Below are 13,363 nucleotides of genomic sequence, written 5' to 3'. Positions count from 1 at the left end.
AATGACAAAGGAAAAGAGAGCCACAATAAGACAAATTTTAACTGTGAAATCTGTGATATCTAACATACAGTTCAACCAGACAATGAAACTTAGGTTTGCTTCTTCATTCTATCATACGTTTTTTAAAATATTTATTTTTATGTTCAAAATTAGCCTAAAAGCATTTCATTCTGATGACTACCTTTTCTCAAACTACATTCTCACATGCCACAATAGAACATTTTAAAATAGTTTTTGTCAAAACTAACCACATTATCTATTTGAATGGAAGTTTCCACAAGCATACCTTTGTAAAGTAAATATAAATCCTGCTGAAACTGAAATTAATTTAATCACATTTAGCTATATTGTTACTTTCTTTAGAGGGCAGAAGAATATAATGCCTGCAAGAAATTTTGTTTTAGTGCTCTGAACCTACCAGTGCTAGTGTTACAAATTCATCAAGAATAACGTAACATATACCTTTATAGTATCTCAAGGTCCCTTATTTTAATCTGCCAAACAAGCACCTACTTCAAATAGGCCTTTGCTAGATAAATAAGGGATTCTAATAGTAATCGTGAGGACTGTGAATGTGTGTATAACCCTCAGTAACATTCCTGAAGACTGGAGAGATTATTCACATTCGCTGTAGAGAAGAAAAAGGAGACAACAAAATGCTACTTTAAACATTAAGGCGAAGGTAAGGCTCACTAAGAACACATAACTCCCATTATTTTAGTCAGCTAAATTGTTTACATGGACATGGACATCATGTGAGATTGGATTTTTAATTTAAAAGTAGAGAGATAGAAATTCCCAAAGTGCTTTGCCTGCTGAGACAGATTCTATCAAGGCATATTCTGCCACTGGTGGGTAATACTCATATTTTATGAATACAAAAAGATTTTTTTATGAGTTAATTTTGTATTTTGTAAGTTCCAAAACTTACTCTTGTAGTTTATAGGCTCATTTTCCTCTGACCTTGAGAACACATTACTGTTTTATGTTCATATTTATGACGCTGGGATACAGTGCCACTCTATGTTTTGACTCCCTTTCAACCACAAATGCTAAACTAATTGGTAAAACAGAACTATTTTATTAAAACTATCCATTTTGCCATTAAGCGATATGATATTCAAATTTATCAGCAGAAATCAGAATAGCTTTCTTTCCACTCTTTAGCAAGTGATGCTGAATTTCTACATAGAAAAATACACAATTGTATTTTACAACATGTTCTTAGTTCCTGCTACTTATTAGTATCTAAAACCGAATCTTTATTTTAAAGTACAATTATCCCTACAGTTTAAAATATGAATATTAGATCTAAACAATTCCAAGATGCATCACAGTGACTAGTTCTTAATAAATCTGAGACATAAAAATCGCATGTCTCATCGTCTAGTATAGTATCTGATGAAATACCAGCACTAAAACATTTTTGTTGACTGTCATCTAAGAATCTTTATATGCACTTTAGTGTTAGTATTTTATCATATAAATAGAAATGCACTACCATTCTTCATCTATTTTATGACCTTTTCACACTGATGATATCTTCCAACTTCAGATAGTTATAAAACATGTGCTAACTGATTTGTCTGCTTATGGAAACTTGCCTTAATGTACACTTGGAGACTATTTGAGTAAAAGAGAACCCAATTCAAGGCTCATCATTACCATTTGTGAGGTGATTTAAAAGAGTCTCACTATTTTAAAGATTTACAAACACTTTCAACCATGTGAGGAATTTGAAATTTTTATGGTAATATGGATCTTTACAGAAATTGCTTTGCTATTGGTTGGTAATATATATGTCTATATAAGCAATATATATTATAGATATACAAATATATATTTCTTTTCCATTTTCTGAACTTGGCATGGAAATTACTGAATGAATCCAATGCAAAATAGATCTACAAAATGCTAGGAAGAGAAGGAAAATTGGCGAGAGGGAAGAATGGCAATAACCTAAAACTAAACATAAAATGCTATAAAATGAATTCATCAGAAGATGGAGGAAATGTCTACAAATTTGTGAAAATGCCAAAATCTATCAAAGAAATATAATGACAAATGTAAAATTAATATCTAAAATAATGTACAGGTAATGTTACAGAATTTCCCTCCCAATGTTTCCTTACAGATTTATAAATCCAATATCAATTGCAAAGTAGGCAATAAAAACAAATAGAAAAATTTGTTTATAATAAGATACACAAAAAACAGGGCATTTTGAAATTAGGCTATTTATGCATTCATATCACTCAATGAAGCTTCAGCCCCAATTCTGAAATACATGAAAGTTATTCTGAAGCTTTGATTCATATAAAAATTACACAAAGGTCATGTTGAAATAAAGATTTTGATATATTTGGATGGAGCCTGAGAGTCTGCACTGCTAATAAGCTTTCATCGTGGTGCTGATGCTGCTGGTCTGTGGACCACACTTTGAGGAACAAGGATTTATGCTATCTATAGGAAAGTACACTGGGTTTCTTAAAGTTGCTGGCTTTGCCAGATTGGGAGGATTATTTCTAGTTTCGGATTTTCCCTCCAACTAGTACATGGAACATAGCAGATCTTTGTGAATCTGAAATATTCAACTCCTACCTTTCCTGACCAGCTCTGGAATAAGCAGGGGCAAGAGGGAATGAGTGTGTGTGTACCTGTTTTGCGTGTGTGTACCCAGTGCCCAGTTGTACCCCCATACTTGCATTAAGGGAAAGGTGTCAGCAACTCTCCCGTGACTATCCTAATGTGAACTTGCATTCATCTAAGCACACAAAGTTTAGAGAATTGTCAGGTTCAAATATGCCCTATCTCTGAGGTTAAGCCCCAGCTTATTTCACACATTTCAACATTTTTCCATGTGGATGCTGTTAAGGTTGCCTGGAATTTGGAGATAAGCCCAGGATTAGTCCTGCTTTAAAGTCATCATGAAGCCTTGTTATAGGCCTCAAGTTAAGTTGTTAAATGTATTTCTGAGAGCTTACTGGGAAAAAAAAAATAATCACATGCACTAACTTTGGTGAGCTTCAGGTAGCAAAAACATAATGTTGTGGAAAACTTACCTGCAGACCTGTACCTTCATGTTTCTGTACACAGAGGGCTTATGATAGGAGGCTGAAACAATATTCTGTTTACCAAGCTTGCTTTAGGAAGAATATGTAAAACAAGAAGGGCTGGAAAAGGGCGTGTACTTTTTGTTTTTTAATTTTGATAACTGGGTCAACCCTATTCAAGCAGATTTTTAAAAATCACTTGTAATATTCATAAAAACTCTATGAAATATTTTGGTGGTTTTTTTCTCTACTGCTATGAAAACTACTACTACAGAATTTGCCAATTACTAGATCGCTTACAGTTTTTGGAACTCTGAATTGCAAGTGACACTAAACTTGTGCTATTAAAATAGCCAACATGCTGGCTTCTCTCTTTTTATTTACTTATTTTTTACATATATAGCTATTCTATTGACCTAGAGGACATAAAATATAAGGCAGTAATATTTGGTTAAGTCTTGTCAAAATTTTATTGCCTTCGGCCAAAGGACATTACAGAATATCCAGTAGAAGAACCATAGTGCAAAAGTGTTTAGATATATACTGAACAGACTTGAAATTGGAACAGAGTTCTGAAAATAAATATAAAGTAAAACATTTCAGAAATAATTTTCTAAAGGAAGCCAAAAGCCCCTATCTTCCCACACTTTAAAGTTTATCTGGCCTACTTAGTTTGATTTTTAAAGAATTGGTGAAAAGACTCTGCATGTTACAGGCTTACAATTTCTGTGTTGTCTACATAAATGTATAAGTATACTTTCAAGTGTAACAATTTTTAACAGCATAGCTAGAGATAGGATCAGAATAAAAAGGAGCAGGAAAACTGTCTCTGTCTTAGAGGCTCTGTAAACAAGAGATGTCTTAAGATACCTTCCCTCTCATATAATGGAGAAAATAAACTTGAAAGGAATTTTGATAAACACTCATGTAAGGCCTCTCCTATAATATAGGTGGGTAACATGCTCTTTTTATCCTCCTTTTGATAAACCTCTACAGTGTAGTTTTTCTTCCACATCTGTAGTAAGTTACTTGCTTATTGGTAAATTTTGATTTTTTAAATGTTAAAGCAGCCTTAATTTTTCTAACATGCTATGAATTACCACAATTTGTCTTCACAACCCCTCTGACTTCTGTTCCTTCTGGAGATGATAGGTGGGTAGATGGATGGATGAATGGATGGATGGATGGATGGATGGATAGATAGATAAATGATTAAATTGAGAAGATCTCCACAAAAAAGTATGGAGACTTTTTATATTATAATAGTAAGGGAGTATTTGATGAGTAGAAATAGTTGAGAGCAATTACTCTATTTTGCAGTGCACAATTTGCTCAACCATCCAAGGCAGCTCTCCATCCTGACCTCTCTATGAGGAATTACTCAGATAACTAAGGACTTATCTCCATTTTGATAAAAAATCTAAGACACAGAACTCATTAATCTGATGTCATATAGTTAATAGTTGGTGTTAGAATTGTAGCTTGTGTTTGTCATGTTAATTTTATGATTTCCCATAATTCAGGAAGCAGGACTGATGATTCTTAGGTCCACCTAAATCCTCATATTTTGTCAGAGGAGACTTTTTTTTTTTAATGAAAACAAAAATTTGGAAGAAGAGTCTTTCCTGTTACATGCAACTTTAGAATTATGAAGTATTCTGAGAGATTATAGAACTATTTTTATCACTTATTTCTTTCAAAGTTTACTTTTACACATATTGACAATTTAACACAATAAAAAGCAATATTCAAAAAATTTAACCTTTTGAAGGTTTAATGATCATGAAATAATACTCTTGACTTGATAGTTTATAGGAATACAATATCTATATTAAAGGCTTAACAAAACATTAAAATAATTGTTATCTTTAAAAATGTCCAATAGAAGAGTCAAAATCACCATTACTATCCTAAATATTATTTTTTTCTGTTGTTCTACTTCTCTAACACTAATTATATTAACACTCTTCTGTCACTTACTTCCCAGGTGACATTATATGCAGAAGGATAGTCCATCAAAGTTGCTATTGTACAAAAGATGACGGGGAATTGAAGTCAAGACAAATGCAGATGCCACTATTTTCTCCCCCTTAAAAGATGTTCACTTGAAAAATGCCTCTGAGAACATTCAGCAAAAAATGCTCTGTAAACCACAATTTTCTGCTACCAAATGTTTCCTACTATATTACCCTCAGGTCAAAATTCCACTGTAATAAACAGTTTACCAAGACAAAGTTAATTATGTAGAAAACGCTCCATAGATACACTATCTTATTTCTCTTAGTACCAGTCAACCACAAAAGACCATTTATCTGGTGATGTGCAGCCCAGATCTTTCTTCCTCATTTTCATTCTTTTATTTAAAAGCAAAGTTTAAAGTTTTAGCTGTAACATATTAAATGCTTATTTTTAGCCTGGGGTATTAATGACTACTTTGAAATAAGCAGTCTCAATTAGGAAAAAAAAAGAAATCAATGTGTTATTTAAATTAATTTTTTAAGTAATAAATTTCAGTTTTAGACACTGGCTTGCATTTTTGGGTAGGATTGAGTGCATATCTACCTAAGCAACACAAGGCAAAAGTTGCTTTGAATCAACCTAAATTACCAAGTGAGTAGTTTACTATTTTAATGGAATGATGTTAGATAATCTCATTTTTGTCATATAAATTTCAACACAAATTAATATTAGGCAAATCATGACTTAGTATTTGAAGCATATCATTCAAGACTGGAACTCTGTTAAAGAAATCTTAAGACTAACACACTGAGCAATTTTACTTACACAGAATTTTTAGATACTATGAAGAAACTGACATTTTTTCTTCAAATGAAATTTCCAAAACTTTAAATAACCCACTTGATTTCAAGATGTTTTCTCTTGTGAGGCATAAGAATAATATGCAATTAAACTCTGTTACTGCCATTTTTCGTACAGTAAAGCATAGCTCTTTCATGCAATGAAATGTAAGGTAGAACACTGTATTCCCAAATAGATCAACATCATTAGAAAACGTTTCTTCCTGTCCACTCACATCAGCCAAGAAAGAGAAACTTTCCTTTCCTTTGAGAACTAAATTCTCACATTTAGACCAACTATGATCAATGAAGTCCTAATTTCAAGAAACTTTCTATAATTTTATTCCCCTCTTATAAACCACATGATGTTTCTCAGAATGGTAGGTATATTAAAGCTTATGTCAAATTTTCTAATACACACCAGGCTTTTTGGTTTATTGTTCAGATATGACAAAATCGCTAGAATTGCCAAATAAAAATATTTGTGTTAATTACAATTTCTAGTATTTATGAAGTGACAAGCACAGACTAGAGTATATCATACTGGTAAATAATAGAGCAGATGTTCCTCAGAAACAAGAACAGATTTTATAAATCTACTGGAATATCTCCCCATTCATATGTACTTACAATAGCATATTTTGCAGTATTTGTTCTGAAGCTGAAAGTAGAATTTGGGGCATTTTGCCAATACCTATCTAATTCACATCAGAAATGTAATTCAAACTTTCTTACAGTTCCGCAAATGACACCAATATCTCATCCTTTGGCCAACACTTATGAAATCACAACACAGACAAAACTTCATAATCACCTTTCAGATAGAATTAGAAAGAAATATCACAATAATCTTCTGGCATTTTTTAAAGCCTGTAATGATTACGTAGGTAATAACAGAATATCATTAACTGTATCTTACCTCTATCACTGAAGTCATCTACTAGAATGATTTCTGCTATCAGACTCTCTGGGGTTCGGTTAATTATACTGTGGATAGTACGCAGGAGTGAAGTCCAACCTTCATTATGAAATGGGATAATGATGCTGGTGTTTGGCAGCCTTTCCAGGTACATCTTGTGCTTACAACTGGAGATGACATAGAAAGAAAAAAGCAATGTCAAATGCAAAACTATAGTGTATCTTACACTGCTATTTACTCACTGTGTTATCCAACATCTGTGAAAAACTGGACTTTGTCTAATACTTTTCCAAACAGAGCTTGTACATAATAATAATTACTCTGTTCATTCATGGAATTCATTAATTATCCCTTTCACATGTGCTCTTAATGAAATAATTATTTATCCTTTTTTGTATCAGGGATTCAAATACTAGGTAAGAAGTGCATTGAAATGTTATGTTCTTGTTAATGTATACTTTTCTTATTGTTACCTAATAGTAATGTGAACACTTTTTACGAGTTAAAATTGTTTCCATTTGGCACATGGCTAAGGCTTAGATAGGTTTCCTGAGAAGTTCTGGAAATCCGACTTCTATAATTATGCTTAGTTGATCAGTTTTGGTTGTGGTATGTTTCAATGGCTGGGTAACATTTAAGTTCTACAAGGAAAACACAGTCTTACAATGAAATAAATGAAGATTTAATCTTAAATAACCCTATACTGGTACAACTACATAATAAGATTACTTTAAGATCCAAGCCAGACATTATCACATTTCTTGTGGAATTTTAACCAGAAATCCCATGTAGCTTTTTATTTATTATGAAAGAAATCCAAGATACCAAAAAGAATGTAGGCTTTAACTTTTGGCATAGTTAAAAGCGATTTATTATGTGTAATTGCTATTTTTACATATTTATGATTTATTTAATTAATTTATAAGCCACATGAAGGCAGGAACGTGATCTCAAATCTCATGTAATTCCTAGTTCAGCAGGTCACCCAAGCTTTTTTGAGGATGATGAATTCATCTAAGTTTGTGAAATTTTTGAGTTACTTCAAAACTAAAATAGGATAAAATTTCAATCAGTTATCAAATTCAATGATTTTCCTGATATGGATAACCTGATAACAAAAAAGAGAGTGGAAATCTAGAAACAGGCAGTTTCCACTTAAATGCAGAAGGATCTAAGGCTTCAGGTTTTGCCAGGACACTGGCTACTATTTCGTCTAGAGGAGGAAACAAACCATAGCAGGATTTGAAGTATGCTTAGATTCTACCAAGATGTATATACATGCACCAGAACATTCAAAACATTACTTAAAATATTCTTTCCAGTCGTTTCAACACTTTATTTTACTATGATCTCAAAAGGATATATTAAATACTGCTGTGGAGCTACGGATCTACACTAAGAGATGTTGCCTTACAGCTTGGGAAAACACGACAATGTAATTAAAGCCAGCAAAATTAACTATCCTAGAAAATAAAATAAAATAAAATATTTTAGTTATATAATTTGAAAATACAAACATTTCCTTTTTTATTGTGTCCATTTATTAATTTTTAATCTCAGTGTTTACTATTTATAACAATATCTATAAAACAAGTAGATTTTGATGTTTTAAAATAGGATGAAAAGAATTAGAGAGGAATATTAAAATAATACCATGAAATGGGCATTAAATGCTAGGAAAAAAACCTGAAATTCATTTTAGGATCAAACAAAATGGTTAAAAAATATATAATAGCATATGAAACAGTGATTTCTAAGGACGTATTGTGAGCTGGATGCTGTCACATAAATTGCACAAGTCTGGAAAAGCATGCTAAAGTAATTCAACACACCTTGTTATAATTATGTACAGTCACCCATTCTTCTCAACAAAGCCAAAGACCCAAGCTTCACTATATCAGTATTCAGGATAATTGCACCTACTCATGCAAACCATCATACCTAACAATGCTCTAGGAATGCAACTGATATTCCCAAAAAGGCAAATTAGGTTTTAATCATTAAGGTGAGACATTATACATATCACGTGCTTATTAAGAAAGAATTGCACTCAGAGCAATACCCTATAAGCAATCAATAGTGACGTTTAACAGCTGTATATAATCTATTCAGAAAATAGGCAGACACAAAAGGATGCAAGATTGATCGTATGCAAATAAGGCTTGCCTTCATAGAAATGTTTTCAATTATTTCTATCTCTGTGAGCTCAAACTATTACCACACATAAGTAAAAAGATCTCTACTACTCATTCATTAAGTCACAATGATCTGCTGAGGTCTGACAGAAGCCAGGATCCAAAATGGAAATACAACAATGAACAAAACCTAGTCCCTGAGTTCAAGAGGTTTGTAATAGAATAGGAGATATAGAATGGTAAGTAGAGTTTAATAGGGTGCTATAGGATATTTAAGAGAGCCCCCTGACAGTGTTACAGAAATTCAAGTGAGAGCTGAAGGTGGTCTGCAAAGACAGGTTCAACATATATTTAGGAACAGAGCTGACATGACTTGGAACTGGGAGAAGTAGTTTAAGGAGGACTCCCATGTTTTGGACACAGGCAATTGATCTTATGAAACACAGAGGGAGGGAGGCAAACCATAAGAGACTCTTGAATACAGAGAACAAACTGAGGGTTGATGGGAGGATGGGGGAGAGGGTAAAATGGGTGATGGGCATTGAGGAGGGCACTTGCTGGAATGAGCACTGGGTGTTGTATGTAAGTGATGAACCACGGGAATCTGCCCCCAAAACCAAGAGCACACTTTACACACTGTATGTTAGTCAATTTGACAATAAAGTATATTAAAAAAGAAAAGAAATACAGACTGACATAAAAACACAGTGTGTGAGGGGCACATCTCAGGATGTGCTTGAGGGCGAAGGCTTGAGGGCGAAGGTGAGTTCAATTTTGACCACGTTAAGGTTGAAGTGTCAAATATCCTGCTGAACACAGCAATTATATATATGGAATATACGTTTATTTGTCTTATGTATGTATGTATGTATTTATGTATCTATGTTAATATATATGTTTTTGGCTCAAGGTGAAGATGTGTTTTACTGGAGGAACAGGCTTGTGAGTGATAGGCTGTAGCAGATGATGCCAGTGGACCACCAGCATTTCCTTACCATTCACAATCCTGGTACATGCCAAGAGGAACCTCTATAAACCTCTATAGGGGAACCTCTATAAACCTCTGTATAGAGGAACCTCTATAACTGCAGGTAGCCAAGTGAGTGCTTTCCCTCATCTCTGAACGGAAACAGATTAGATACTCTGAAGGAAATTAACACCCCTGGAGCAAGTATCAACCAATGAAGGAGGGAAGGTGGAGAATAGACAGTCCTATGGTAAGATAACTGTGAGATGTTTTCTATGATGTGTACCACAGTTTCCCAGCAAGACTGACTCTCAGGTGCCCACAGAGGTAAGCATCTTGCCAGTGTATCTTTTTACCGGCTACTTTCCCTTCCTGTCTTACCTCCTCATCCAGCCTCCCCAGGTACTTTCCTCCTCAAAATTACTACAGTCAAACTTGTGTCTCAGGATCTGCTTCTCAGGGAAACTGTTCTTAGACATAAGCATATAAATTATACTGCATTTGTCACTTGTCAAAAACAGTCTCTTCGATATAAAGTGATGGCCAAAATTCTTTAAGAAACATTACTTTTGTTGTATTATGAAACTTGCAGTTTGTTACACCTGGAGATATTTTTAAATAATGTGCTTTTAAAAAAAAATTATGGCACATATATTTTATTCTTTCTTTCAACTTCTTAATTACTGATGATGCTCTACTCCAGGTCTTCTCCGTGCCTATAAAATACAACTATAAGGATTTTGTACAGTGTACACATAAAAATAGCCTTATCTGAATTAGCAGACCATTAGGAATAAGGTCACCTCCTTTACATGAATGGGTATAATTTACTTTTTTTAATTAGACCACACTGAAAAGTCACTAATATTTTGTGCTGATAATCATTTCTTATACTGAAAAATCAGACTTTATACATCACACTATCTAGGTTCACACTGATGACTTTGCCACTTCTACCTGTGTGACAATGGGCATGTTATTTAACTTCCGGAAGACTAGTTCTCTCCTTGCGTTGTGGGGCAACGCAAGGGTAAAAACAAAACAAAAACAAAAAGCCTTCTCCATAATGCGTTGAGAATTAAGTTACACAATCCATGTAAAAAACTGAGTACAGTATCATATCTGATACTAGCAAGGGTTTGATAAAGACTATTATTGTTATTGCAGTTATTGTTTTTTTAATTGTTGTTATTTTACCTGTCAAGTCCTCTATAGTAGGAGGTAGGAAACTAGGAGAGACAGGAACTGCATGAGGGAAACTGAGAGACACTTCAGATAGGAAGATGAATAAATTTTGGTTTCTTCCCTTAAGGATTCACAGACCAGTAGGCAGATATATAAAATGATTTGACTCAAATGAGACAAGTGACATAATAGATGGCACTCCGCAATCAGAGCCCAAAGGAAGTATGACTAACTTTGTCTGAAAGAATTAGGGAAGTCTTTATAGATGAGTCTGTATGTGAAGAACAGATCATGTAGGATCTTTAAAGTGATTCTAAGGAATTTGGATGTTAGCCTGAAGTCAACGTGAAATATTTCACATATTGTTAGTGATGAAGAAGACAGGATCACGTTTACATATTCTTCCAGCAGCAGGGCAGACAATGGAGACAGCAGAGATGAAGCAGAAAGACTGGATATTGTAATAGTTTGGGCAAAAGATAATGAGGGTGCTGATCTGATGTTTACACTAAGGAAAACCAGCCTCTTTGTGACAGGGTTTAATCTGATTGAATTGTATTTAGTCATTCTAGTACTTAACCTGACCAAACAAAATTGAATTTACTCCCAACCTCAGTCACTGGATTCAAGGAGTTGTGCTCTAGATGACTGCTTCTCAGCATTACTAGAAATACTGAAGCATAGCCAAGGCTTTATTAAGAATCTGTGACCTGTGTATTTTAGGCTTAATCTCAAGGCAGGTTGAGAATGGAAGTATGTTAAATACAAAGACAATGTGGTAATATGGAACTGTGTTGAAGAAATTAGTAAAAGAAGTCAAACACAATTTACACATCTATGGTTACAGATAGGTAGCAAATTTACAAAGGGAAAGTAGGGACCAATTAAAACATTTGTCACATTAAGCTTATAGGAATATGAATGAAAATGCCTGTAATTATTGCATTTCACATTTTGTGCTATTTTAAAATAAGCATTTGCATAAAATTAACTTAGTGTTTAAGAATGGCTTAGAGATGAGCCATTAAGTAAGAGATGTTACATTACATATTATCATCAATTTATCTAAAGAGATAGCAAAAACACTTCAAATTTTAAATGTACCAGAGAGACAACAGAAATAGTTTAAATTGTTTAAAAAGTTACTTGAGAGAAATGACAAATCATGAAGATATTTTAAAAAGCTAAAAATGTAATGTATAAATATTTTCTAAACCATTTTCATTAATGAAAATAGAAACTTTTTCATACTCTTCTATTTTTTCTCCAGACAAAATACACAAAAATTTTCTGCTAATCACTATTGGTATTTGTTAAATTGAGAGATTTAAAAATTTTTGGTTTAACATTGTTTATTTTAAATATAATGTCATTCCTTTCATACTTACATTAATTTATCTTAATAATTTCATTGGTTTCACCAAAAAAAAATTTTTTTTTCAACAATAGCAACAGGTCAAACAATAAATTTTAATTGCAGATATATAAGTGCCAGACTTATCAGTATATGTATATTTTTAAAGAGTTATTTGATTATTCATGCAACAAATGTCAACATTTTTACTGTGGATATTTAGCTAAACTTGCATTTGAGGTTCTTAAGTCCTTCACATTCTCCTCACCATCACCTAAACATTCCTTCTTACTGAAGGCTGAATATTTAGTTTTGTCTACACTGTCAAAACACACATTTTTAAGATTCAAATTCTTGCATTGCAAGATTTGAGTAAAATGTTTGGGTGAAAGTTTTTACATATTTCAACCTATAAGTCATTCTATGAGTTTCTTTAAAATATGCCTTTATTTTTTGTTTTGTTGTTTGTTTTTCTATCTGCTTATATTCAGTCTATCAGGCAGGATGTTATGTTGTGGTCATAAGCAACCTTAAATCCCAATGGCTCAAAATAGTGAATATCTACCTTGCTGCTTTATTTGTTAACCACTGTTTTAGGCAGGAGACTCTCTGCTCATTGCAGTCAGTGCAAACTGCCAACATTTTTTACCACAGTTAATCACTCAGCCAGAAGTAAATGAGAGCACGGATGGGTCTCAAGCTGGTAAATAAATAGCCTGTCTCTAAAATGACATTTTGCTTTCTGCTTACAAGTCATTGGTCAGCATTAGTCACACAGCACAACGGCTCAGGAAATAGAATCCTATATGGTCCAGAGGAAATATAATCAGAAATATTTGGCAAATAACACTAATGAACACAGCTATTTTAGTCTTCTGCCTTCTTTTAATTAAAAAGGAAAAGAAAAAGGAAAAATAGAAATTACCTGTTGAGACTACATTTAGAGTAGGTT

The 13,363-nt window shown here is 33.2% G+C and overlaps 1 protein-coding gene across 1 annotated transcript in view; it reads right to left on the bottom strand.

Moving 5' to 3' along the window:
* GALNTL6 (polypeptide N-acetylgalactosaminyltransferase like 6) overlaps positions 1 to 13,363 on the bottom strand; it is a 1,200,087-nt gene that overhangs the window by 658,611 nt on the left and 528,113 nt on the right. The window contains exon 5 of the mRNA XM_049631330.1: positions 6,771 to 6,937. Within this exon, the coding sequence (XP_049487287.1) occupies positions 6,771 to 6,937 (167 nt within the window). The remainder of the gene's footprint in view (positions 1 to 6,770; positions 6,938 to 13,363) is intronic.

Source organism: Panthera uncia, chromosome B1 (assembly GCF_023721935.1).
Source record: "Panthera uncia isolate 11264 chromosome B1, Puncia_PCG_1.0, whole genome shotgun sequence".
In the NCBI taxonomy this organism is placed as follows: domain Eukaryota; kingdom Metazoa; phylum Chordata; class Mammalia; order Carnivora; family Felidae; genus Panthera; species Panthera uncia.
This window is presented reverse-complemented; position numbering and strand designations above follow the sequence as displayed.